Below are 27,605 nucleotides of genomic sequence, written 5' to 3' on the forward strand. Positions count from 1 at the left end.
TGTTTTCAATTCTGGCCTCTACCTCTAACTTGCTACCTGGCCTTGGGGCAAGCCCTGTTCCTGGGCCCAGTCTCAGTTTTCCTTTTCTGTGAAATGGGGCTGCTCACAAAAACTCAAGAGTACAGAGGTTCCAACAAGCCAAAACTTGTGAGAAGCCTTTATAAACCTCAGAGCCCTACACGGATGGTCGAAGAATCTATCTCAACAAGCCCCGCAGAGACGTGTGGGAGGGAGCTGGTGGCCGTTCTCATAGTTCTCCTGCCTCCCAGCCCTCCTGAAGTCCAGAGATCAAAGGTGACAGAGGCCTGTTGGCATGGAGGCCAGGCTTGGCAGGGCCTGCTCCCTGGCCCCCTGCCCACCTCCCACCCACCCCCCACTCCCACGGTTCCACGATGTGTGTGCCTTGGGGCGCAAAGGTCCATTTAAGGGCTCAGGGTGAGCTCCCCACCCCCCACTTCCAACCCACAGGGCCTCTCTCCGGGCCCACGGCTCCCCCAGAGACTCAAAACCAAGAAGAGTTTGAATCATCTGCAACTTTATTCCAGAGCAGAAATAAGTCATTTCCTAGCAATAAATATAAAAAAAATAATAATAAATTAAGTTTCGAAAAAAAAAAAATACCGAACAAAAACAAAATCAGTAACACTGACAGACTAGTGAATGTCTAAAGGGGAGGGAGACCGGATGGACCCGCCCCCAGCCTGGGAATGTGTTGACAACAGGCCACCGTCTGCCCCCCCAGCCCTGGCCAGGCCCCCTGCCACACACACACATACTTCCCACAAAGTACAAAATAGATATTTAAAAAAAAACCTCAACACAACCAAGCATCCTGCGAGGGCCCCGGGGGAGCACGATTCGGCCCGCTGGGGCTGAGGACAGGGCCTGGGGGGCTGAGGAAGGCACCAGAGAGACCGGGGAGCCACTTTGGGTCTTGCCCAGCTGAGTTTGCTGGCTGTCGTCTTCTCCTTTGGCGGTGGGGCCGGAGGCACCCTGTTCACGTAGCCACAGGCCAACCCCTCCACGTCCCAAGACGGCGAAAGGGAGGTCCATTTGGAAATGTCCTGTGTTGTTTGTCCAAATGCTTTGGTGGGGCTCCTGCCCCAGGGGATGCCGGGAACACGGCAGCACCTCCTAAGTGCTTGGCAGTCTGTCCTTTGTAGACGAAGAGGCCCCCAGCTTGGGGTCCCTGAGCATCTCCCCAGTTTAGGCCTAGCTGTTGTCCAAGACCGCCCCCCCCCCAGCAGAGGCCTTAGGATGCCATCAATAAGGAATAGCTAGAAATAAATAAGGTCCCTGGTGGCCCAGCACAGGCAGGAAGGCCACTCCGCTTCTTCAAGTATTCTTGGCCAAGGGGGTTCGTGGCCTGCCGGGGCTCAGATGGGGATCCCCACTGTGTTCACCTGGTCCTTGAGTCCCAGCAGGCTGTAGGCGATGCGTTTCTGGTGGCCGGGCAGCCGCACCCCAATCCTCTTGATGTCGCTGTCGGGGAGGGAGAGAGGGAGTTAGAGGCTGGCTGGGGAGAGGTGAGGGAGAATGGGGGGGTGTGGGGAGGGTGGGCAGAGGCTCGATGCCAGGATCCACACCCTGAAGGCTTGCTAACATCGACACAGTTCGAAAAGTGACTAAAGCACCCACTCTGTGAGAAGTTCTCCTGTCCCCCATGCAATCTGCACCACTATCTGTGAAGCAGAGTGCTCTTTCCACCACCATTTTCCCAGAGCTGAACACTGGAGGCTCAGAGAGGTAAAGCAACGTGTCCAAAGTCACACAGCCAGGAGATGGAGGAGCTGGAAATCGAAGGAGCTGTGAACAAATGCCTTCGGGAGAAGGCATCCAGCCTGGTCTGTCCTCACTGTTCCCAGTTAAGGTCCTCCTCCCCAGGGCAGCACAGATGCCATCGCCGGGTCCAGGGGAACGGAGGCAGGGACCCTCTAGCGCTGCTGCTCACAGCTCTTCCCAGTCCCCACTTTAGTCCACTCCTATTCCCTCCGAGTACCTACAGCTGACAACCGAGGAAGAACTCAGGAAACACTCTGCATGGGGACCTCAAGGGTTCAAGTTCTGTTTGTAGGCTGCTAAGGACAGGAGCTTGCAGCCCCCAATCAGGTGACCAGGTCACCCGGGGCAGGTGTTCTCCCTTTAGGAACCTCAATTTCCTCATCTATGAAACGGGAGGAGTACCTAACTGGAGGGCGGGAGACCCCCCAGAAACAGGTGGCAGAGAGGGACGGTGGCCTCGGTGCCGGATGGGGAGATGTGCCCAGGGGCCCACAGCCCTCTCCTGCCCCCCTCTCCGTGCCCCGCCCTGTCCCCTTGTAAAACCACTTATGCTCCCAGGAGCCCTGGAGCAGGACGTTTACTGCTCACTCTGGGACTTTTCTCCTCCAGCACCCTCACCCACCAGCCCAAACCCATGAAAACACCCCGGTTTTTATGGGCCGTCTCCTGGCTATAAATGAGACTAATTATACGGTAGGAGCTCCTGTTTGCAATTCCGGAGACATGACTTTCCCACAGGCTCTGGGAGCCCTCAGAGAGGTGCTGGGCAGGGAAAGGCAGCCCCGGGTGCGTGGGGAGGGTGGCTGAGGGACCCCCAGGAGGGGCTGGCTGCCCCCGCCGCAGCAGGAAGGCCAGACGTCAGACACCAGGGAGAACTTCCTAACCCACCCCTGCAAGCCATTCTAACCAAGACAGCTGGGCCCGCTGAAAAAGCAGTGCTGTTTCCCCCACACCTGCAGGTCTCCAAGTGTGGCTCCCAGGGAAACACTCGGATCCCTGGGGAAGGAGGCACTTCCCGAAAAGGAAGGATCCTGGACCCAAGTCTGGACTCACTGACCTCGAAGTTCTGAAGGTGGGGCAGCGAGTCTGCCTCTTATTGGGTCCCAAAGACCCTGATGTCTGATTTAAGAACCAATAGGTTAAGTGAATGCCAGGAGGGAAACAGCAGAGACCTAGTCCCCTGGGCTCCTGGATAGGCCTGGCACACAGCAGGTCCTCAGGATGTATCTGCTGAATGACTGATGGCTGCTTTAGTGAACATGGGGCCACGGCCCAGGCCGCCTTGGGCCCTTCCTCCATACTGGTGTAGTTAATCCCATGGGGGTCGGAGCCAAGATTGCTCCTGAGGCCCATCGAGGAAGCAAAACCCCTGGGCTGGGAGGCAAGAAGCCCATTCTAGTCCTGGACTTCATCAAAGCCTTGGGCAGGTCCTGTCCTGTTACTCGGCCTCAGTTTCTGCATATCTAAAATGGGAAGCTTTGCTCAGGTGCTCCCGGGCCACGTACCCCAGCTCCAGTCTTTTTCACACATGAGAGACCCTGACCCCTTCCACGCCACATCTGCTTACCACAGAGGCACACAAGATGAGTCACGGACTGTCCCAAGACTGTTCCTGCCCCAGCCTCAGTTTCCCTCTTACCACTCCCAGACACACGACCGAGGCTACGTTTCTCCCGAGCACTCTCCATGCCTGCCCTGGTTCAGGGAAATTCAAAGGAGCACCTGCTGTGTACTGGCCCTGGGCACAAGCGGTGAGAGAGGGCTCCTAGAGCCTCCCACAACAATGATTCATTCCCTTGGCAAACAGGGCATGAGGAGCAAGTCTATGCTGAGGGCACTCGGCGACCATAAGCCCCATTGGCCTGGGCTCCCCTCCCAGAAAGCCGTGTTGCATCCCTCCAGACACTGGATGGGACCTCTTGCTAGACTGAGCATTTTTCTGGGCTACAGTATCTACCATTTCCTTAGCTCCCCAAAAGACATGCAGAGCCACCAGTCTAGCTGGAAACTGTAGCAACTCCAAAATAACATGGTGAACGCTCAATCTGAGAAAAGGTGGCAAGCAGCCGGCCCCTGGGGAGCAATGGGAGTGGGGGATGGGGGGAGCGCTGAAGCCTAAACCTTGACCTGACCCCATCGGCGAAAGTGCCAAGTTCTGAGACCAACTCCTTGCCTCCCACTGGGACTCACGGCATGTGTAGACACAGCCTTCGGGGTAAAAAAAAAAAAAAAGTGCTCTAAGATTCCCCATTCATTTCACTTATTTGAAATAAAGAAGGAGGCAGTGGTGGTGAGTCACGCAGGCCCCAGCTCCGAGCGCCACCAAGCTCCGAGTTGGTAGGAGGTGGAGGGAGTGTGGAATGACTTCCTGCCTTTATTCAGGCCTTTCAAAACACAGTGCACATGCACACACACACAACCTCCATCCATCCAAGACAGCCCTGTCCAGGCTCGTGGGAAAGGAATTGGCCGAGGAGCACCCCGGGCTATTTCGGGAAGCTTCTAAGAACATGTGTTTCCTGTAAGCCCTTCTCCTTGCCCTCCGCTCTGCTCACCCACAAGAGTAGCTGTGCTGTCCCTGGTGGGAGCCCCTGGAGGGGCCAAGGGGCTGTTCCAGGTTCCCAGGCAAAAGGAGGCGGGTGCAGGAACCCTGGCCTTTGCCCACAGGCTGCGGGCTGAGAGCAAAGGGTCGAGGAGAGGAGGAGAGCGACATGGGTTAGACCCCTACTGTGTACCAGGCATGTCCCCTGCACTCACCTATCCACTCTGCACAGCAGGGAACTGGGGACCAAGGCCCAAAGATGGAACCTAATCTGATTACGGTCTCCTGCTAGGACATGGCAGACGTGGGACTTGAAGCTAAGCACAACTGCAGAGCTCGAGCCTGGGACCCTGCTGCTGGCTGGAGACAGAAGATATCCTGGGATTCATCTCCCTCTGGCTCACTCTGTCCCTGTCTGACTCCCCGTCCCCGGGGAGGAGACACAGCCCAGTCTACGAAGCTCTGACCGGCAATCACCAGCCAGCTGAGTGGTCTTGAGAGGCCCTGGAGAATGTTCCTGCATTCAGGCCCAGATCCCAGAACTTCTGTAACCCAGAACTGTGGGAGGCCTGGGTGGACCCTTCCATGTGATTCCCAAAACCTCCCAGCCCCAGGGCCCATTCCGGCCCTGACCTTGGACCCTAAACAATCTGGGCTTTTGGGACTTGACACTATTTTTAGAGGCACAAAAGGCTAAGGGGATCGTGTCTTCTCCCACCAGGGATGGGAAGAGGTGTCCTTGCCAAGGCCATGCCGGGAAAGGTCCCTGACATTGGAGGGGAGAGCAGGGCTCCCACAGGGCAGCCTGACAACCATGTGGGGAGAGGTCCCTGGGAGAGGAGGGGCTATGACACTCTCTCCTAGGCAATAGCCAGGAAGTCCAAGGGCTCTGCCCACTTTTCTTCAGCATCCCAGAGAGACATGCAGCCCCTAAACGGCTGTGTGACTTTAGGCAGGTAACGTACTCTCTAGGCCTCGGTTTCTCCACTAATGACCTCTGTGGTCCCTGATCTCTGGGCCCTCACTGACCAGCGCTGGAACCCTACTGGGCCCCAAGTGGCCATGGGACCCTGAGCAAGTCCCTGCACCTCTCCCTCCCATCCCCCGGTGGGGAGATGGACGAGCCCCAACAGCCAAATTATCCTGAGGCCTGACTCACGGTGCTGGGACTCACAGCTGGCACACAGTCAGCCCACAATCAACACTGCTCTGATTATGACAGTGATTATATTTTCCCATTCTGGAAAAAAGATGCAGAAACAGCGGGGAGCCAGGCTGGAGTGCCCAGAATTCCTGGCGGCTGGTCTAGCTCTGCCCTTCCTGGGAAACCCGTCTGCCCCCCAACAGGAAAGGAGAGTGAAGGGGAGGAGGGGCGTGGTGGGCAGGTGGGGAGAAGGCGGGGCCGGACTCACTCATTGGTCATCTGCACCACCTTCTCGATGGTCGTGTAGCCCGCCGCCAGGAAGTGCTCTGTGTACTGCTGCATCTTGATGGAATCGAGCCACTCAGACACCGTGCGGAAGGGCACCCCCTCGGAGCCGCTGGTGCTGGGGAGCCGGATGGACACCCTGAAACGGGGGTCACCACTTGCAGGTGAGCGGCGGCGGCATGGAGCCCCCCACGCTCCCTAACCTGGGCGATTCTCCCAACTGCCCTGGGCCTCAGTTTCCTTATCTGGACCACAGAGAAGCCTGGTTGGTAGGGTTCAGGGCGCCGGGCGGGCATGTTGTAAGTCCTGGTTGTTTACAGCTCCTGTTGGGCCCCTCCCCAACCCCCGCCAACACCAGCACCAATAACCACAAAATAACAAAATGTTCAGATTCAGGTTCCTGGAGGCACAGCCCCAGCCTGGCCAGCTGCCAGCACATAAAATACTTAATCACCCCGTCTCAGCTTCCTCATCAACAAAAGGCAGGTAATTATAGGACCCATCTCATCGGTCGTCCGAATGAGTTAAAACATGTTCAGCGCTGAGCGCAGGGCCCGACGCATTTCTCACATATGTCAACTGCGTCTCTTAGTCTCACTCGAGCCCCCGTACAGGGTAAGAGCCCAGGCGGAAGTCCGGAGCCCCCAGCGCCCCGGCCCTGGCCGGCCACTACACAGAAGTGGCTCAGGGGTAGAGCTGGGCTGGGGGGGGGGGGCAAGCCCAGGGGCTATGGCACTAACCGGGGGTCAAAGTCAGCCAGGGTCTTGAGGGAGTCGGGAGCCCGGATGAGCTTGTCGAGGATGCTGACAATGTCGGCGAACTTGGGGCGGCGGGCGCGTTCCTGCTGCCAGCACTGCATCATGAGCTGGTAGATGGCGGAGGGACAGTCCATGGGCGTGGGCAGCCGGAAGCCGTCGTTGATGGCTTTCATCACCTGGGGAGGCCGGAGGGTCAGCGGCGCCCCGCGTGGCCGCCAAAGCCCCGCCAGCTCCCTGGGGAGGCCCGCACGGGCAGCTGGGCACAGGAGGGAAGGGGAGCCCCAGACACAGAGGGGACGAGCACTCTTTCTTGAGCCCAACACGCAAGTGTCAGAGACACAGAAAGGCGGATGCTGAGGAGGCTGTCTCCAGAGTTCCACAGAGGCAGGGGCTCCTGACCCTGCTCCCTCCGGGGCACCCCAGGGCAGCAGCCACACTGCATGCCCTCCTGCCAGCATCCCTCCAGCCTCGGGACATCTGCACCAGCCACTCCCTCCAGCAAGCGCCCTCTTCCTGCTCCGGGTCTTCCCCCTGCTCCCACGAGGCTCCTTAGTCTCCGGCCCGGCAAGCACACTCACACACCCCATGCACGCACACAGGCACAGGCAGGTGTGTGCACACAGGAAGGCACTCGCTCTCCCCACTACCCGTTTCCATGTCCCTCCACCGACCGGAAGCAGGGACCGGCTCCGCAGCCCCGCACAAGGCCTGGCTCACAGTAGACCCTCGATAAACATGGACTGGATGTACCAGAGGAAAGTAAGCCCCCAAAACTCTTCTCCACCCGGCTGCCGGGGTGTGGAAAGGAGTCGAGGGATCCAGTTCAGGGCAGGGTAGGGCCGGGCAGGGCACGGGGACCTACCTCATGGTTCGACAGCTCCCAGTAGGGCCGCTCGCCGTAGGTCATCACCTCCCACATGACGATGCCGTAGCTCCACACGTCGCTGGCGGACGTGAACTTGCGGTAGGAAATGGCCTCCGGGGCTGTCCAGCGGATCGGAATCTTGCCACCCTGCAGGGGACCCCAGCCCTGTCACTGCTGGCCCTCCAGCCAGCCTCCCCTTGTTCGTGAGGCCTTGGGGTGTTCCCACCCACGGAGCCCACGCCCAGGGGGCACAGCATGGAGGCCACTTCTCCCCCAGCAGCCACAGCCGCCCGAGTGCTTACGCTGGTGGTATAGGTGGCCTCGGGGTCATCCTCCAGCACGCGGGACAGGCCGAAGTCGGACACCTTGCAGACCAGGTTGCTGTTGACCAGGATGTTACGGGCGGCCAGGTCGCGGTGGACGTAGTTCATGTTGGCCAGGTACTTCATGCCGGCCGCGATCCCCCGCAGCATGCCCACCAGCTGCAGCACGCTGAACTCGCCGTCCTTCTCCTGCGGAGCACAGGCCCTCAGCCAGCGCCCCCCGCTGCCGGCCCCGAACCCCCCAGTGCACCCCGGGCGGCCCTGGGCCCCCACCAGCCCCGACCCACAGCCTCACCCGAAGGAACTTGTCCAAGGCCCCGTTCTCCATGTACTCAGTGATGATCATCATGGGCTTGTCTGCAGAGGGCAGCACAGGTGTGAGGGGAGGGGGCGGCCAGAGGTGTAGACGGAGCAGGGAGGGCACAGCTATGGACGGAGCCCCTGTATGGTGGCCTAAGTGTACAACCCCTCTTTACCCCCACTCTGGGTGGGCAGATCCTGTGGGGGGACACGGGGATTTCCCACATCCCCCCCACCCTGGACCCCTCCCCAACTCCGGGGGCCAGTGCTCACATTTGGAGACGACGCCCTCCAGGCGGATGATGTTGTGGTGGCTGAACTGGCCCATGATGCTGGCCTCGCTGAGGAAGTCTACCCGCTGCTTCTCCGTGTAGCCGGCTTTCAGCGTCTTGATGGCCACGGGCACCTCCTTCTTCCCCGAAGCCTTCAGCGTTCCCTTATACACCTCCCCAAACTCTCCTGTGGGAACACAAGGAGGGAGTCAGCCTGGCCATGGGGCACTGCCAACTGGCCTCAGGCCCCTCCGCGGGGCGCCGCGCTCACCTGCTCCAATGACCTTCTGCCTCGTGACACAGGAGGGATGGATCTCGGTGGTGAACTTGAGCACCGCCTGGTTGGGGTCCTCGTACGTGTGGGGGTCCACATAGGTCTTTAAGGGCTTCAGTTGTTCTGCAGTGGAAAAAGAGAGGCAGGGGCACAGTTTGGTGAGGAGTCCGTGGGGGGGGGAGGGGAAGAGGAGATGATCACTGAGTTTCCAGCTCGGCCCCTCTGAGCTGCTCAAGAAAGCCCCAGGGCCCCCCCCTGCTCGCCCCTGAGCCCTGGGGGCCCCCTCAGCTGCCCCATCTCCACCACAGAGCTGGGGGGGGGCTGTGGGACCAGCAGGGCAGGGTGCGGACGGGCCCAGGAGGCCACTGCATCTCACCTGACTTGGAGAAGTAAACGTCCTCTGAGGACTGGCGGGTCCGCAGGCTCCTCCTCCTAAGAGAACCCCACAGGGAAGCAAACACAGGGGAGGTCAGTGGCTTGCTCTGGCCACAAGCCTCCTGATGCCCCCACCCTCCAGTCCTAAGCAGGGGCTTGGTGCGCTGGGCACTCCGCTCAGCAGGCAGAGGGCGCACGGAAGGCAGTGGGAGAGGCAGGGAGGAAATGAGCCAGCAGGACTCCCTCCTTGGGATCAACGCCCCGTAATGAGGGCTTTCCTCATTAGAGCTCCCAGAGCTTCCTGCCTGCGTGACCAGAGGAAGTGTGGACACACCGTTATTAACAAAAGCAAAGACGATGACGGCCGTGTCCCGAGCCCCCACGGCATGCCAGGCGCTGGGCTGGGGACCTGACAGCTCACCGCATCTTCCCAGGTCCCCGGGAGGCAGGGATTAGATCTGCCATCAGCCCCGTTTTCCAGACAGGAAACCGAGATTCCCGCCCCTGAGTCCCACCTCAGCCCTTGGGGAACCCGGCGTGGGCAATGACAGACCTGCGATGGATGAAGAAGCCGATTCCCGCCAGCACCAGAAGCAAGACCACGCCAACGGCCACACCGCCAATCACCGCCATGTTGCCAGATCCTTCTGTGGCTGTCGGGGGAGAACAGCTCATCAGCTGGGAGCCCCCCACCCTCCAAATCATGGCAATGCCCCTTCTACACCCAAGGGCCACTTTAGGGACATGTGCTGGATGCCTTTACTCGTGATGGTTCGTGAGAATATTTATTCCCATTTCATAGATGACAAATGACAAGTGTTCCCTAGGGAATACGGCAGGAACCGCCAGGTGTGTGGGAGTCTTTCCACGACACAGGATTTGAACTGGGTCTGCCAATGCTGGACCCCATGTCCTTCCTTCTCGACACTGCCCTTTAGGCATGTCCCTGGGTCCCTCCCCAGACTTGGAGCTGATCCCCGCCAGGCTCTCCTAGGCCCTGGCTGACCAGGACGGGGGGCATTTCTAAGTTCTTTGACTCACTTCCTCCTCCCACACGTCCCGGCTGTCCTGTTTCAGGGCCCCAGCCCACCTCACGCCCGGCTGCCCAACTCACACAACGTCTGGAACTCATGAACCTTGCTGCCGGCTCCCTGCCCCTCCTGCGTCAGCGCCTGCACCTGCACCAGGTAGACGGTGTCCGGAGCCAGGTCATCCAGGGTCACGGAGAAGCCCTCGGTGCGGCGCACATTGTAGCTGTTGGAGTCCCCCTGTGGGTGAGGGCGGTGTGGGGGGGGGGGCATCAGCTTGGCCCACCAGAGACCACCCCCAGCTGAGCCTAGCAAAGCAGGTCACTAATGTTAGCAGGCTCGATGCTCTTTTTTTTTTTTTTTAAGATTTTATTTACTTATATATCTATACTTCAAAGATTTTATTTATAGTGGTGCCTGGTTGGCTCCGTCCTTAAGCCTCTGCCTTCAGCTCAGATCAAGATCCCAGGGTCCTGGGATCAAGCCCCACTTTGGGCTCCTTGTGCCACGGGAGGCCTGCTTCTCTCTCTCTGGCTTCCCCTGCCTGTGTTCCCTCTCTCGCTATTTCTCTCTGTCAAATAAATAAATAAAATCTTTAAAAAATGTATTTTATTTATTTATTTGAGAGAGGGCATGAGCACAAGCACAGGGAGGGACAAAGGGAGAAAAAGACCCCCTGCTGAGCGGGAGCCCAGGGCAACGTGGGCTCGATCCCATAATCCTGAGACCGTGACCTGAGCTGAAACCGAGAGTCAGATGCTCCACTGACTGAGCCACTAGGGCACCCCCTGATGCTCTTCTTACCGTGGAGGAAACAGAGGCTCAGAGAAATGAAGTGAGTCGCTCAAGATTCCAGCCAGCAAGGGCATGACCCAAGGCCTGAACCCGGGTGTGTCTGATCGCCTGACTCGTCCCCTCCAACCCTGACTATCTCTTCTGGGGACTCCAGAACACTCCGTCTTCTCTGCCACCACTCTCTGCTGTGCTGGCCTAGGAAAGGGGACTCTCGGAAGACCCCAGACCTCGGTGTCCTCATCAGCAGAATGCGGTAAGCCATCTACATGACCAGTCTGGTCCCCTGCTTCCGGCCCGGCCAGGGTCTGCCCTGACCCCGGAGTTACCTTCTTGCGGTAGGTGACCTCATACTTCCACACGCGGCTCTGCTGTGGCGGGGGGATGCTCCAAGACACGCTCAGCGAGGTGGTGCTGCGGTCCTCCAGCTTCACCTTGGGGGGCTCTGCGCAGGACAGCGGATGGGGGAGGACCGTGAGGAGGCACGGCAGGGGCAGCTGCGGGGCGTGTGGGCGAGCGCCCCTAGACCCGGCCCCACCTACAGCCCGGGCTCTCCAGATCCCAAGCCGGGATTCTTCCGGCTCTGTCGCACAGAGCCACAGGCCTGGGACCCCGCGGGCTGGCCCACCGGGGGCGCCCTCTGAGTATTCATGAGCGCGGACGTAATAAAACCCAAGCAACAGCTGACTCTTGGTATATCCTGTCTGGGACCGGTACTGTCCTAGGAGGCTTCTACACGGTAATTTACTGCATCCTCTCGAGAGCCCTATCACGACTCCCATTTGACAGGTGAGGAAAGTAAGAGAGGCCGCAGAGCTCAGTCAGAGGTAAACCCATGGCCTGCTGCTTTTAACCATGGGCTGCCGCCTCCCTCTGGACACAGCCAAGCCCTGGGTGGCCGTCCCGCTGACGCCCGGCCCTCACCTGTCTGGTTGATGCTGACGCTGGCGGTGCGGAAGCTGCGGCTGGCCACCAGGCCCGAGACCCCATTGCGGGCCTCCACCGCGAAGGTGTAGTTCATGTGCGGTTCGAGGTCACTGACGGTCACACTGGTGCGGGTCAGTGCGTGCGGCGGCTCCGAGTACCGCACGCTGGCCTCGCAGGGCCCGCACTCGCCCGACTCAGGCCAGCACTGCTCACAGGTGACACTGTAGGTGAGGTCGTCCCGGCCCCCGCTGTCCTGGGGGGGTGTCCAGCGCAGTTCCACTTTGGCGCCCATGCCCACGGCCGTGAGGTAGTGCGGGGCAGAGGGCGGGCCTGTGTGGAGGGCAGAGGCCAGAGTTAGAGCCAGGTAGCCTGCATATATCGAGCAGCACGCCACATTCCCCCCACACCTCCTTCCAGACGCCCTCCCTGACCCACGGCAAGACTCACGCGTGCAGGGCATGGACAGCAGGTCCTGCGGGGCCCGGAAGTAGCCTTCCTCACACTCACAGAAGGTGGCGCCCTCGGGGGCCAGCACCGTGTGCACAGGGCACTCCAAACAGGGGCTCTCGGACGCCTCGGACTTGAAGAATCCCGGCGAGCAGGCTGGAGGACAGAGGGATGGACATCAGTTCAACCATGTCTCACCCAAAGCAACTGTTCTGGTGGGATCTCATCGTGGGACCCCATGCAGGCTGCCAAACCTCTGGGGGCCTATTTTCTCATTGGTCAACCAGGTTGTGATGACGAAGTGCACGGCCAGCACCCAGAGCTGGGCACCCAGGAAGTGCCTCACCCCGTGCTCCAAACTCTGCACACGTGCCACTGGCCCCCACCAGGGCCATGCCCGAGCCTGGCACTCCAGGCTCCATCTCACCCCAGGACCCCACCTCACGCCTGCCTCGTCCCCTTTAATCCCTGCAGGGCAGCCCGAGGGGTCCCCATCTCGGCTTCCAGTCGCCCAGGGCAGGAACTGTACCTTCACCACGGGCCTTTGTTGACCGATGGTCACCCCAGCCTCAGCCCAGCGGCCAGGCACGCCCACTCAGGATTTCACCCCTGCGGGTGTCCCCTTCACCCCAGGACCCGGCTGCCTTCCTGTTCCGGGGCTGGGCCACCAGGAAGCAGGCCAGGCCAGGCCCCCAGCATCTTCTGTGGAGCTGCTCCCAGGACCGAGTCATTTCCGCCACTCACAAGGGCAGCCAGGAAGCGGCTTTTCCTCCCCCGGTGGAAGGTCCTGTCCTGGCCGGGCCCGGCCGGCTAGGGGCTCAGGCACCTGACTCCAGAGGCTTCTTCCTCCCACCACCCTATCCTGCCCCTGCCCCAAGCCCCTTCCTGGCTTCGCAGGCAGGAAGCTGCCCAGACACAGGGCCCACGGTGCAGGGCTGTTCAGGGCTTGGGCAGCGGCCGAATGGCCAGAGTGGGGGGTGGGATCACCCTAGGGGACCTCTTCTGTAACCCCATCACTACTGTACCCGCCTCCATCTTGTTCTTGGGCAGCGTCCTGAGACACCTCAGGATATCACTCTGCGGCGTGGACCCTGAGATGAGCCAAAGCCCCTGAGCTCGGGGAATGGGAGCACATGACTATGTCTGCCATAAAGGGGTAGGTGAGAGCTAAGGAGGGCTGAGGAAACACGGTGGGATATTTCAGCTGAGGCTTAGAGGCCGAGTAGAAGTTCGGCAGGGCAGAAATGTTGGAAGTAATGTTGGAGGTAAGAAACAGCAAGACTCACAGAGAAAGTATGAGTGGCCTTCTGGCCATAAACGGGGAGAGCAGGAGGCAAGAAGGCCGAGAGGTTTCCAGGGACCAGACTGTATGAGGCCTTTAATGCCAGGCCAGGGAGCCAGGACTTTACCCAGGGGTGATGAGAGCCACTGGAGGACTGAAGGTTTGAGGCAGAGCCAAAAGGCACAGTTAGATCCACGCTGTCGAGAAAATTCTTAGACAAAATCTCCCTCCTTGTCCAGGTCTCTGTGTGAGCAGAGGTGGGGAGCAGGACTGGGAGTCAGGGGACAGGACTCCAAGGATAGCTCGGCAGCCGCTCTCGCCCACCATGAGTGAGAAGCCTGTCCCACCACGTGCCGCCGCCAGCTCAGAACCGCAGCAGAGGCCCTGAGGGCGCTCGCCCAGGACAGAGGGGGCCTGGGACCCACTCCTGCTCTGTGCAGCGACATAAACAGTGACCGCTGCTGATGAGGGACCTATGATGTGCAGCTCCCGGACCACACACCTGACGTTCGTTCAGTCCGCACAACAAGCTCATCAGACGAGAACACAGTATCATTCATTCCACTTCGGAGCGGAGGAACCCGAGGCCCAGAGAGGCAAGGCCACTTACCCAAGGTCAACAAGCTCCCAGGACACAAAACCAAAACCTAAACCCAGGACGCCTAACTCTGAGCCCCTCTCCTCCCACAGGCACCTCGCTTTGGAGCAGAGAGAAACCAACGTTCTGATATAGGCCTGAAGAGACCGGAGAGGAGTCCTGCCCCACTTGAACAGCCTGAAGATCCCAAGACTAATTTCAGAGCAGCCGGGGGGCGGGGGGGGCTGCGCCTCCCGACGTAGGTCTTTCTAACACGGCACGTTCACAGGCTATGCGAAGAAACGTTAGGATCAACTCCACAGCATTGGCTGAGGAACCAAGTCTCCTGCTGTCCTGCAGCAACCCACGTGTATTTTTTTTTTTAAGATTTTAATTTTAAGTACCTCTGTCCCAATGTGGGGCTCGAATTCACAACCCCGAGATCTAGAGTCGTGTGCTCCACCGACTGATCCAGCCAGGCGCCCCTCCCGTGTAGTCTGCATTCCTCGTTATGTATCTGTCACGTTACAAAAATAGCTCTTTCCCCCCCGCATCTTCAAGTAAAAATGAGACTCCAGAGAGCCAGGCCATTTTACCTTGGGATTTCAACTCCCCCGAGTGCCCTGACTTGGCCCCTAGAGAGGCCCGTGTATACCCCAGGTAAGGACGGACTCCAGCTGTCCAAGCCCAGTGGAGTCAGGGTGCTTGGGGGGAACCCCCAGAATCACCTTCCAGCCCAGGCTGGGGAGGGGACCTTAAGCCCCCACAGCTCGGGCTTGGTTCTAAAGGAAGGCATTAGCTGGGGGTGCCTGGGTGGCTCAGTCATTGAGGGTCTGCCTTCAGCTCAGGTTAGGATCACAGGGTCCTGGGGTCCTGGGATCAAGCCCCCCTGCTTAGCAGAGAGCCTGCTTCTTCGCACTCTCCCTCTGTGTTCTCTCTCAAATAAATAAATAAAAATCTTAAAAAAAAAAAAAAGGCGTTAGCCACCTGCAACCCCCCACAAAGCTGTGCCCCCCACGTGGCCAGCCCCCCCATCCTACGCCAAGAGGAGGAAGGTGGGGTGGGGGAAGAGTCAGGTTCCATGCTTTGGACCCAGAGCCCGGGGGTGGCCTGACTGCTGCCGGCAGGAAAGAGGGAATTTGGAGAGATTTCCGCTGCGGATATGCCAGATAATACAGCGGACAGGCCCCGTCAACAGGCATGTGCTTGCCTGACGAGAAGGCGCTGCCCCCTCCTCCAGCAGCAGCACAACCACGAGGGGCTGTCCCCAGGGCCCTGCCACAGTGGGCCAGCGCTCGGGGGCTCCGGAGTTCACGGTGAGGACACCAGCAAGCCCCTGCATCTTTCTGACCTTGCCTGGCTGGATCTGCTGGCATTCTGGGCACACGTCGGGTGCTCACACACACCCAAACCCACCCACGTGCACAAAATACCCACGGTCCCCTAGCCGACCGGGGGACTCCTATGCAGCCTTCAATGCCCTGCTGGAGCTCTTCTCCACGGCGCTCCGGGACTGCCCAATTTCTGGCCTTCTTCTGCCCCCCCGGGGGGGGGGGGCATCTGTTACTCAACCTTATGTTTACCAAACAGAAACGGAGCACTTCCTACGTGTCTGGCACCATGTGGGATATGATGGTGAGGCAGATAACACCCATTTCTGCTTCGGGGAAGTTCACAGCCCGGCTTTCGGGCTCCCTTTGAAAGGACTCCTGCTGCTAGGAGAGCCTTCTGCAACCGGCAGCAGGCACGGCCCCGTCTCTCTGCGGCCCATGGCTCAGCACAGGGTTGGGCACGCAACTGAATGAGTGAATGAATGAATTAATGAATGAAGGTGTGAGTCAACGGCTAAATCTAGGATCTGCAGATTAAACGTTCACCCCAGGAGCGAGTGTCACAGCATCCTGAGGGACCCTGAGGGGACAGCACCCCAGGACGTCCCCCGCCCCGCACCAGAGCCTGGCCTCTGCGCACCTGTGGATGGCTTCTCTGGCTCCAGGCCGCCTGGTGGGCCTGGCCTACAACTGAGCAGGGGAACTGGGCCACAGCGGCTGCACCCAGAGCTGCACCCCGGTTTTTCCAGTTCCCGATGCCCGCCTCTCAGGCGGCAGCGTGGAGTGACTTAGGGACATACGCCCTCCGGAGTGACGCAAATCTCGCCCCTGGCGGAGCCCCTCCCCCCAGGTCCAGCCACCTCCCCAACTGGTAGTGGCGAGGTCACAGGGTCAAGAGGTCACAGTGGCCATTCACCTGGGGCCAGTCACCTCCCCAGGCCATGGAGGCAGAGTGTGGACTTTGTCTTGTACCCTGACAGGTAGCCAATGGTGACCCAGAAGTCACCGACCCTGCCCACGAAGGGAACTGCTCGCTCCTGACCCCGCGGCTTCTCCCCTTTCCCCACCGCGGGGGCCCTGGCAGCCCCATGTGGGGATGTCCCCATGGCCCGACCGCCCACTTCACACACACCCCAGAGAACTATCTTGAGGCACATTCCTCCCCTGAGCCCGAGATAAGCGCAGCACCCCCACCCCCCCACCAGCCTCCACCTCCTGCTGTCTCCCCACCACCAGCCTTTTATCTTCTGTTTGCTTTCCCTGCCTCCTTCCTTCCGTTCTGGGGACCCATTTACCTCCGGAGAGGGAGAGGGAGAGGGCGGGAGAGGCCACCCCATGGAGCTGCCAGCCGGTGCGAGCTGAGGGTGGGGCAGGTAGGGCGGAGGGCGGGAGGGGGGGGTGGGTGCCCATCCAGGACTCCCACCCCAGCGGGCCGGAGGAAACCACAGAAATGAGGCCCGGAAAGGGACGTGCCCAAGAGTCAACAGCTCACAGAGCCCCCAGCCTGGGGCTCACGTCCTGATGGAGTGAGGCTTCTGGGGATAGCTCCCCACACAGCCTGGGGCCAACCTGCCCCGAAACCACCTTGACCGGAGCTGTCCCCTGCCCAGGGAGAGCCTCCCCTTCAGCTATGGACCCTGGGCTGGGCCTGGGCCACTCAGGATGCCAGTACGAGGACTCTGCTCCTCACCCCGTGTGGCGAGGTCACCCAGTCAGTGGCTTACCAGGGCAATCCAGGTTCTCAGGCTTTGGGTGAAAGTCACAGGAGGCAGATTCTGATCACGAAGTCGGCCAGGGTCCAACCCCCCCCCCCCACTTTGACAGGCGGGCTAAATGAGACCCAGAAGGGACTTGCCAAGGGCACACAACTTATGAGGAGGACACACGCCGGGGGCAGTGAGCTGGGGACAGTACGCCCCCCTCTTCTTGATTACTGGTCACCGTTTCCTCTCTCTGGGCCTCAGATTCCTCATCCATAAAATAGAGCTAACGTCCTCAGCCTTTCTGGGTTTATGAAGACTGAAGGAAACAGAATGAAATGCTCAGCCTGGTGCCTGGACTGGGTGGGGTGTCCCTATGAACCGGGGGACAGAAATTAGAGAGGAGACATCCCCAGGGGGCTGGGCCCCTTGAAGGAGCAGGAGCCTCCCAAGATGGAAGTCCCCATGGTGCCCACCTCCAGCTCTGGCCTCCCAGCTGCTGGGCTGAGCCTTTGGCCAGAGCCGCTGGCCACCTGCTCACCTGGCTGGCAGTGCCCACGGCTGAGGCACCAGGCAGGGCCCCAGCAGCTCAGTGGCTGATGCCAACACAGGAAGCAGAGACAAAGCCACCCCAGGGGAGAGGACAGTCTGCCTGAGCGACTCCACTGTCCCCCAGGCAGGGCCGGGGGCAGGGCGGGGGCCCAGAGTGAAGGTAGCTCATTCCTGACATAGCTCCAAGAGCTCTCCGGGCAGGGTGCCCACCTGTCCGAGATCGTAGCACCTGGGAGGTGCCTCCCTTCTGTTGTCCATTTAACTCTTTCCTGAATGCCAAGGTTCCTGGGGAAAGAACCCTGAAAAGCAGTGAGCTCTGAAGATGACCCGGACCAGGTGCTCGGTGACCTCAGGGAATCCACACCCCTCTCTGGGCACGATTTGTCATCAGTAAAAGCCCCAGTGGGAGAATCTGGCTCCATGCCCCTGTGGAGGGTCAGGCGGGGAGGGCCGGCCCTGCACCTGCCTCCACTTCTCCCACCGTGTGCTCAGTAACACTGTGTGCCCCCGACCATCCACCCTCCCACACCAGGACCTGCCATCCGGGGGCTGCACAGTGAGCTCGTGCTCTGTCCGCTGGCCAGGAGCTGAGTCAGGGATTCCAAAGGAACTGGTCATTTCCCGCCCCATTTCCTGACCCATCCTCCGGCCTGGGCGCCGCTGCATCACCCGGATTCAAATCCTGCTGCGACCACACATCGCTGTGTGACTCCAGGTGAGTCTCTCCACCTCTCTGAGCCTCTGTCTCCTGTCTATGAAGTGCCACGAGGACAGGTGGGTCCAATTCAGCAAGCCTGCCAAGAAAGTGCTCACCTGGCTCCCGCCTGCCCGTGGAGGGCTCCTGTGTGCAGGAGTTTCTGTTATCATCTCCACTGGCCCCCATGGTCGGAGGCACTACTGCAAACACCTGTAGGGATCGGAGCAACCCGGCTGGGGCTTCCCAGCCATACCAACGGCCCCTAAGAACCACGCTGAGGGATCTCAAAGAGGAAAAAGTAGGGCAACAGGTGGCTGGGCCCACCAGCAAAGTCAAAGATTTTGCTCTTGGAAACCAGTCCTCCCAATCCGGGGCCTATGCAGTTCTTCACCAGCAAAGCGTGCCAGAACCCTGACCCCCCTCCACCTCCAGGGGAAGGAAGCCTGCCCCCTCTTACTGGAGAGAGTCTCCCCCCTCCAGCCCTCCCAACCCCAACGTCCACTTATCTCTGCAGGGCCTGAATCACCAGCCTGTGGAAAGTTTTCAGCTGCCCCTCACCCCCCACCCCTGCATTCTTGTGTGAGGATGTCATGTGGGAGGAGCCTGCTCGACCCACTAGGCTGCCCTGGCTCCCCCCCACCCCACAGTCATTGTCTGAAACTGGGAGTGTGCACCGGAGGTCACCTAAAGCGGGGCCGCCTAGGGAAGAGAGACTCGGCATAGGGGAGCTGGAAGGACAATAGGGTAGTAGGAAGGGCCGCGGCAGGGACTACACCGAAGGCCTACTAGGGAACTTCTCATCCGGGGGTTCACAGATTGTGTTAAGCAAGGTTCTGAGGACTTGTTTGAGGAGGCAAATGGAGCCTAACAGAAAAGGGTTTGGGCTCCTCCAACATTTGAACCTACTTCGTCTGTCACACGATCTATAGCTAAAAAACAAGCAGAAAGCCTTCTTATTTTAGGCCAAAGATGAAGAGAGATTCACCCAAGATCACCCAGTGGGGTACAGGCAACTGCAAGGACTGAACCCCAGTTTCTCAACACCCCGCTGATCTCAGCAAAGAAATTCCCAGAGAGCGCGGATGAGCTGGCCTTCCAACGGCTGGCCTGCATTCCACAAATGCCCTGCCCCACAGCCATTTCTAGAAAAAGCCACCCATTGAAAAAATTGCTGTAGAGATTTCCGCTGTCACTGGCCCCAGCCGTGCCAAGCCACAGCCTCCCTATGCGAGCTCCCTAATGCCCGGGCCCCATTCCCAGACACAGTCCCAGAGAATCGGGCCCCTCTCTGGCTTCTATCTGTCATCCACAGAAGATTCATCAGGAGAACCTGGGTCACGGCCTTGGGGAAGGTCAGGCACAGAGGGCAGACTCTGCACCTGCCTTCCACTTTGACCTCAATGCAGGCACTTTTCCAAAGGCTGCCAGGGGGGCGTGTGAGTCCTGGGTCCAGTTCCCTCACCACCACGCACCAAAGAGCAGCCTGAGACCCAGAGAAGTGACGTGACTTGCCTTAGGTCCCGTGGTGAGCTAACAGAGATGGAACGAGCTCTGGGGAAGGGACCACGCGTTCACGGGGTTGGTATAGAGCCGATACTGAAGTTATATTTGTGGAATGAAGCAAAAATAACAAGCACACTTAAAAGCACTTACGTGTCAAGCACTGAGCTAAGCACTCCATGGGCATTAGGTCATTTGATTATCATAACCACCCTAGAGATGGGCCCTGTGTTCCTCTCCATTTTACAGAGGCGGCAACCCGCACAGAGAGGTTAAGAAACTGGCTGAAAGTCACACAGCTGAATACAGAGCTGAGATCTGAACCAAGGCATGTTTGCCCTACAATCCTTGCTCATAACCTCCACGGCGCATGGTTTTCCTATTTATTCCTTCTCAGTGAATGACTGAACCCACCCGTTCAATAAGGAAACCGAAATCCGGGATGACTCTGGGAGTCCCACTCACAGAACCACTGTGGGTCAGAGCCGGGACGACCTTCCCAGGGTCCCCACGCAGCCAGAGCCTACACTAGAACCCAGAAGCCCAGCCTCTGCCCCTCCCCCAGCACTCCCATCCCCGCCAGCCCCGCACAGCCACTCACCCTGGCAGGTGTCCTCTACTTTCTCATAGCCGGCCTCGCACAGGCACTGACCGATGGGCACCAGCCACTCGCCATCCACCGCGCAGTGCATGCGGGGCTCGTCGCCCCCCGGTGGCACCACCGCGTGCTCCACGCACGTGCCGGCCACCGTGGCCAGGGAGGGCGCGTCGGAGCCCGCGATGGTCTCGGGGAAGCGGGCCAGGCCCTGCAGCAGCTCAGGGCACTTCTTGTAGTAGACGCGGACGGAGAGCAGGGCCACGCAGGCACCGATGTCCTGGAAGGCCAGGTAGAAGCCCTTGCGGGTGAGTGGCCCCACGGAGCGCTCCTCCACGTTCAGCTTTACGTGGCGCGCCTCGAAGTCGCTGCTGACCGTGATCTCGTCGGGCGCAATAGTGTCGATCTTGGTGAACTGGCGCTTCTGGAAGTTGGTGCCGTAGTCCACATCTGACTCGGCGTAGTAGAGGTTGAAGGTCTCCTTGCAGGAGCTGGCGCCCCCAGGGAAGCTGTTGCAGTCCCGCACCGTGAACTTGAGCTCGATGAAGATCCGCTCGGCCTCGCCGCGGTACACCCAGTTGGTGCGGAGCCAGTTGTCCTGGTCACCCGCCACCACGTTGCACACGGAGTACATGTAGATGGGCATGTCGTCCATGATGTTCTGCATCAGGTCCCACTGTGCACACGGCGGGGGGGGGGGCGGGCGCAGAGGAGGACACAGGTCAGTATGGGCATGTGCCCAGGGAGAAACTGAGGCCCAGAGGCAATGCCCAGGTAGCAAGTGGGCATCAGGATGACACTTAACAGTTTTTAAATCTTAGCTTTGGAACAGGTCATCCTCAGAACATGAATGAGCTCCATCTCCTCTGGTAAGACTTGGGCCAAGTGCCCCCCTCTGGCTCCCAGAATCTCCACATCCCCTTTATCACAGCACTTGGCACCGCTGTGCTGATACCTACATCTTTCCCCACACCAGATTCGAGCTCATTGGGGCAAGGACTGCATCAGACTCATTTATTGTATCCCCAGGGCCCGCACAGAACAAAGTAGGTGCTCAAGAAAGCACCTGTTGAATGAACAGTGAATGACTGAATGAATCAATCAAAGCAAAGGAGCTTTGATTCTTTCTTTCAAAGGGAAGAAGCCTAGGCTACACCACAGGACATTGGCCAAGGCCTCACTCCAACGTCCTTGGGCCTCAGTTTTAGTCTCCCACCCTGTAAAATGAGCGTTGGATTAGGTCCCTCCCAGCTGGACATTCTAGGATCCTGGAAATCTACAGAGCTGTATCTCTGGCCTGCAGGGGGCTAAGTTGACCAGGGACAAGCACATGACTCACACAGATCTGGCCAGCAATGGACACTGCCCCAAGTAGTCCCCTGGAAACGTACTTCTCCCTGGCTCACGGCCCCAGGACGAACTCAGCAAGGGCCCATTATACAGAGAGAAAAACTGAGACCCAGAGAGCATCGGTATCTTCCCCAAGGTCACACAAAGCCAGGAAAAGGATCCCAGGGTCTTGCCCACCAGTCCTGGTGGGGATGAGGCAAAACAAATTCGGCCCCTAGCAGGAAGGGGAAGTACCAGCCGGGGGAGAAGGGAGAGGGGCCCAGCAGGAAGGAACTGGATCCGGTTTCCTGGGGCGAGAGCCTCTGTTCCCTGTCTCTCCCTTACCCCTCACCTTCTAGGCTGGGACTTTGAAGACAGAAAGCCTTTAACCCCTTCCTCCCAAGAGGTAGATGGAGGAAACTACAGGAGGGTTCCTCTGACCACTGGCCCGCCGGACATCCAAGGGGCCCTGCTCAGCCGGGGCTTCCAGCTGTCTCCCCAGCCCTTTCTGCCTCTCCGTCCCCCACCTTCCAACCCCCAGCTCCCTGCCCCTGACTCTGAGCCTGGGGTAGGAAGCAGGAGCTTGCTCTAAGACTGAGCTGTTGGATTTAGGCTGGCCCCACCTTCCCTGGGTTTCAGTTTCCCTGTCCCCATGCCCCCGCTTGACCTTGAAGGCTTACCCCTTTGCCGTATGGGTGCGTGAGCCAGCCGAGTTCCCCTTTAGCTGCGGCAAAGTCCAACAGTACAACTGGAAGAGATGGGAGGGAGGGCCTGTGAGCTTGGGGGGGTGAGTGTGTCCAGGACCCGGGTCCAGCGGGAAAGGTGAGAGTCCCCCAGGAGCCCTAAGAGGCCTTGATGGCTTCCTCAGCTGTCACAGAGAGAGCCCACTATATCCCAGAGACCAGGGACCCAGGCAAGGGAAGGGACTCAATCAAAGCCATGTGACAGGCTAGGGGAGGACTAGGGCCCCCATCTCCCAGGCCACAGCTCCAGCCACGCCAGCCCCAGCCCCTCACGGGATCAGCCCCCAGCTGGGTAGTGCAAGACAGAGCTCAGCCCAGCAGGGGACAGCAGCTGGGCAGGGAGCTGGGGCGGGCAGGCCTGGTAAGTGACACCACGCCTGCCCCGTCTGCTTCCGGAAACAAGCACAAAGCCCCTCAACAGCACTTCACACACATGTGGGGCTCAGGAGCTCTCGTGTCTGCCCCTGCCACACCCCCGCCCCCAGCATGAGACACCCCCACCCCACCCAAGCCAAGAAGCACACGTTATGTACATCCATGTCTCGTGGCATTCCGAGAGGGCTGTTAACAGGTGGGAACAGCTCTAGGGGAGGAGGGGGACGATGAGTGGGGGGGTTTCTGGAAACTGATCTTCCCACCACAAAAGCCACAGAGCAGGCAGGATGAAGCTCTGAACCCACAGGGCCTCCAGGAGGGGCTCAAAGATACACACAGCTGGCGAGGTCCCTGGGAAAGTCGCTCCCACTGCCCTGTCCCTCACACCCTGGCTACGGCCCCGCTGGCAGTGCCTGGGGGACCAGAGATGGAAACCTTCAGAGGGGACTTCCAGGTCCAGAGGGAAGAGAGATCCATCTGGAGCCTGACGGAGGGACGCATTACCAGCGGCTCCCGAAATCCAGCCCTGCCCTTGGGCAGCTCCCATCCGTCCATCCCTGGCTCTTTGCCAGGCTCAGTGGCTACAGCCAAGACCCAAGACCCTAGGTAAGTCAAGCCCAGGTCGTGGCCAATAGGCGCCACCATCCCTAGAGAGAGAGGACACTGGGGGAGCTCAGGCAGGGAACCCAGACAGTGTCCCGTTCCCCACCTCCACCATCAAGAGGGTAAAACCCTGGTGGAGGGGGACCAAGCAGTCATTTTCTTGGACCCTGGAGCATGAGGAATACGGCCTCAAGAAGTGGCATTCCTCAGGCCTAGGATTTGGAAGAGTAACTCTAAGGGCGGAATCCGGACAGGCAGGGGGCAGAGATGGGCCTGATTTAGGGGTGAGGCTGGAGTGAGGGGCTAGAGAGAGGAGTCTTAGAGATCCCTCCTGGGGTCAGGATGGCCTCCTCCCCTGGGCTGAAGGCCCCCAGGCCTGATGTGAGGCATTGCCAGCCGCTGCTGACCTGGGCCAAATCTCTCTAGGAAGGGCCCTGCAGCTCAGACCGGAAGGAGGAAATCCGATGTGGCACCTGTCCCAAGGCTATGGGGATAGGGGAGGGTGGCTGGAGCGGGTGGGGTAGGGGCACAGATTTGTTCGGGCATGCCCGGGGCCCAGGCTTGGAAAACTCACTCACCCCACTAGCAAATGGAATGTTCTGGCTACAAAGGAAGGAATCTGGGGGTTCCTGGCTCCGGCTAGGTGGGTGGAAGGAAAATGGGGAGTGCCCCCCAAAAGTTCTGTATTTCTCCTCCTCCCAGACTAGTGAAAGCTGCAGACTGTGCCCCTGAGGGAGGTGGCCCAGGGCTCCCAGCCTCTGAAGGGTTAACCTGGCCCAAAGGGACCCCACCACCCCTGCCAGAGCACATTCCCCTTCCAGCCCTTGGCCTCATCTAGAAGTATCACGGGGCTCAATCTGAGAAGAAAAGAAGCCTTCACACAGGAAGGAGGCTCCCCAGGGGGCTTCCAGCCACAACCTCCTCCCTGTAAATTCCCTAGAACTGATCACCAGGAACGGAGCCCAGCCTGGTCCGGGCCTCTCCCCGAGCTCTTCAGGGACAGAGGGCTCCGGTTCCCTGGAAAGGGTGGGGGGCCTGGGAGCCCCTTGGCTCACTGATACACGCCCTGGCTAGGCACACTCATCCAGGAGCCCTCGAACCCCCTCACCACCCCCAGGAAACCTCCCTCCCTGACTCTCTGTCTTCAGTTCCATCAGGAATGTCAAATGGCTTTCTTCACTCAAACACAGCACTACCTGGGGTCACCTTCCTTCTCCCCACATCCCACTTAACCAAAACCAACTAATTCCTAAAGAAAAGGGGGGGACTATAGGAGCTCTGTGGGGGAAAAGGGAACAGAGGGCAAATGGGGCTCTTACAGAACAACCCAGCCAAGGACTTTCCGGGGCCCCGGGGCACTCGCCAGCCCCCTTGCCTCAGCCACTTCATCCAGCCACAGCAGCCCTGCCCAGCTACTCTGTTCCCCAGGAAAATCGCCCCGAAACCCCAATGCCAGGGGACCTGGGCTCCAGCAGCTCTAGACGCCAGCCTCTCAGATCTGACCCTCTGTGCAGAGGGCCCTGGCTGACAAGGGCTTAGCTTGGGTCTCCCTCAGTTTCCCCATCTGCAAAAAGAGGACAGATTCAGTGGCTGCTGAGAATCCATCTGGGTCCATCTGGGTCTCCAAATACACTCTCGCTCCTCTACCCACAGGGAGGAAGCAAGAAAGGAGAAGAAAAGTGAGCAGATTATATTACGGGTGGAAGGGGCCTGTGTGTCCTACTCTCTGCCCACACATACACACCTCCCATCTACCCCCAGGCAGATCCACCACACTGGGCCCGAAAAGCAAAGAACAGAACCCACCAGCAGCTGCCAACTGGGCCAACACCCCCCACCCTACCTCCACCACCACCATTGCAAGCATATGTAGGAAGTTGTTCACGGGGACTCTTGGAGCCGAAGCAAAAATGTTCGCCCACCCCAGGACTCTCCAATACACCATCCTTTTCCTCCCTAGTCCCATGGCGGGGGCTGGGGTGGGGAGGGGGTGGTGGCTAGTGGGCTAGGATGGGGAGGGCACAATGGGAGCACAAGGACGGGGCAGCTACAGGCTTCCAGGCTGGCGACCAGGGCTGCGCACTGCCGCTCAGCAGCTCAGTAGTGTAGGTCCTGCCTAATCCCCTCACCCCGAGGACAGCCTCCCAGAAAAGCCTGTAGTGATTCCAGCTGTCTCTCCCCTTCTCTCCAGGCACAGTCCCCCAGGAAGGGGGAGGACCAAAAGCCGAGGGGTAGGTAAGGGGTTGGGGTAGGTAAGGGGTTGAGTATTGGAGATGGCAGCAATCCCTGCCGCCCACTCCTGCAAGTTGGGACCAAGAGCCCTGACCCATCCAGGAACTGGGACAGGATGCGCCCCCCACCTCCACCTCCAAGAGCTCCAACTCTGTCCTCTTTTGCTCCCAACCTGGAAAAGCAAAACCTCCCACCCCTTTTTGGGAGGCAGATAAAGAAAGCAAGGCTCAAGGAAACTTCGCACTCGCAGGGTTTCCTCTGTACTTCCCCCTGCAGGAGCCTGCGGAAGCCACCCTGTGCCCAGTCCGACGGGGAAAACTTGCTCTCACTGTTGGAAACCGAAGCCGGCTTCGGCCGGTGTAGGTCAGGAAGGTCCTCGGCCAAGGGCAGGAGCCCCCACCCGCTCTGCGACCCTAGCCGAGGGGCAACGCCCCCAGTCACACACCTGCCCCACCCAGGGCAAAGTCTGCCGGCCCCTCAGCCCGCGCCGCTCCGAGAGCGCGGGGCGGGGGTGGGTGATTCAGTCCCCCACCCCCGGATGCCAGGACTCCCCGGTGGCCCTGGGGTGACGGCTCCACACCTTGAGAGACCGCGCCCCCACCTGCCGCATTTCCTCGTTCTGAGTCACCCCTAGCTCAGAACGCTTGACTTTGGGACTTCCTGTCTGCACTCGCGGCCCCGAACCTGACCCCCGAGCCTGGGAATGCGGGTTGGGAAGACAGGGAGGCTCTGCGTGGGCAGGTTAACCCGAAACTCCCCCCATACTCTCCTGCCGGACTGGAGGCAAAGGGAGGCGTGGAGAAAATCTCAGGGAGCAGGGGCTTTCGCTGGGGGCTCCCTGCCGGCCGAAGATACCCCGCCCCAAAAACAAGGGGCCTCCACAAGGATGCTTCTCTGCAAAATCGGGGCAAGCGGATTAGGGAAGACAAGTCACCGAGACGCTGAGTTCGCGGAAAGCTCCTCAGACACCCCGTTCTCCAAGGGACCCCCGCGCCCCCATCGGGACGCGTTCCTGAAGCCGACAGCGGGACTGCGACCGCGTGGCCGGCGCCGCCGCCCGTTCCCGACGGCCTCCAAGTCCCGCACGCCCAGACGCCACCCCTTGGTCCCCGGAGGCCCCCTAACTCTGGGGCAGGGGGTCCCAGATTCGTCGCGAAGGCGGCGCGCGCGCGCCCTCCCGACCCCAGCACGACAGGGCTGCCGGCGCCAGGTTGATTTCCAAAGTTGCGCGCGTCGCCCCGCGGGGCTCCGAGAGTCTCGGGGTGCCGGGGTCAGGCCGCCGGGGTTGCAGCGGGCCGGAGAGGCCCCGCGCGCACACTCACCTTCCTTGCCCTGCGCCGCGGCGGCCGCGGCCAACAAGCAGCCCCACAGCAGGGCCAGGCAGGCGCGGGGCTCTGCACGCTCCATGCCGCCTCCTCGCTCCCGGCCGGGTCCTTGGCGCCCTGGTCCCGCACGCCCGCACGCCCGCACGCCCGCCTCGCTGCCCGCTCCCGCCCGCGGCTCGCGCGCAACTTCTCGCCTCCTGCCCCAGTCCTTAATGGAAGTTGGGTGAGAACCGGCTCGTGTTCATTCATGCCCCGCGCTGACGTCACCGAAGCCACGCCCTCAGGAATGTCTTTAAAGGGGCAGGGCTGGCACCGGGCTGGAAAGGAGGGGAGTCCCTAGGGGTTTCGGGAGGACCCTGGAGCCCTCTGGACATCCTGGCGCCCCCCGCCCCAGGCCCTCCCAAGTTTCAGCTCTGATCCAGGATCCTCGGCCCAGATGTGGGGATGGTTGACCCTGAGCCATCTGCACTCTCACCCTTTGCCCTCGGGATGGGGCTCCACGTTGGCCTGCAGGCCTGTGCTGACATGGGGTGGGGGGCATCCTTGCTTGGCAGCAGGCCTATAAGGGGAGCTGTGAAACAGACTGGGATGCCCCTCCTTCTAGGACCTCTGAAGGGCGCCCAGACCGGTGAAGGTGGAGGAGAGTATCA

The 27,605-nt window shown here is 60.1% G+C and overlaps 1 protein-coding gene across 1 annotated transcript; it reads right to left on the bottom strand.

Moving 5' to 3' along the window:
- Positions 1–518: 518 nt before the first annotated feature.
- Positions 519–27,164, bottom strand: EPHA2 (EPH receptor A2). Its single transcript, XM_082685226.1, has 17 exons — positions 26,953–27,164; positions 22,358–22,425; positions 20,355–21,024; positions 12,115–12,270; positions 11,665–11,997; positions 11,070–11,185; positions 10,035–10,188; positions 9,474–9,573; positions 8,922–8,977; positions 8,543–8,668; positions 8,273–8,458; positions 7,995–8,056; positions 7,679–7,888; positions 7,374–7,523; positions 6,494–6,687; positions 5,737–5,892; positions 519–1,482 (listed from the first exon to the last, which is right to left on the bottom strand). Exons 1-17 carry the CDS (start codon positions 27,035–27,037, stop codon positions 1,377–1,379), a joined length of 2,928 nt encoding a protein of 975 aa, XP_082541352.1. The 5' UTR covers positions 27,038–27,164; the 3' UTR covers positions 519–1,376.
- Between the last annotated feature and the right edge of the window lie 441 nt (positions 27,165–27,605).

This window comes from Mustela nivalis (assembly GCF_964662115.1).
Source record: "Mustela nivalis genome assembly, chromosome: 10".
Classification (NCBI taxonomy): Eukaryota; Metazoa; Chordata; class Mammalia; order Carnivora; family Mustelidae; genus Mustela; species Mustela nivalis.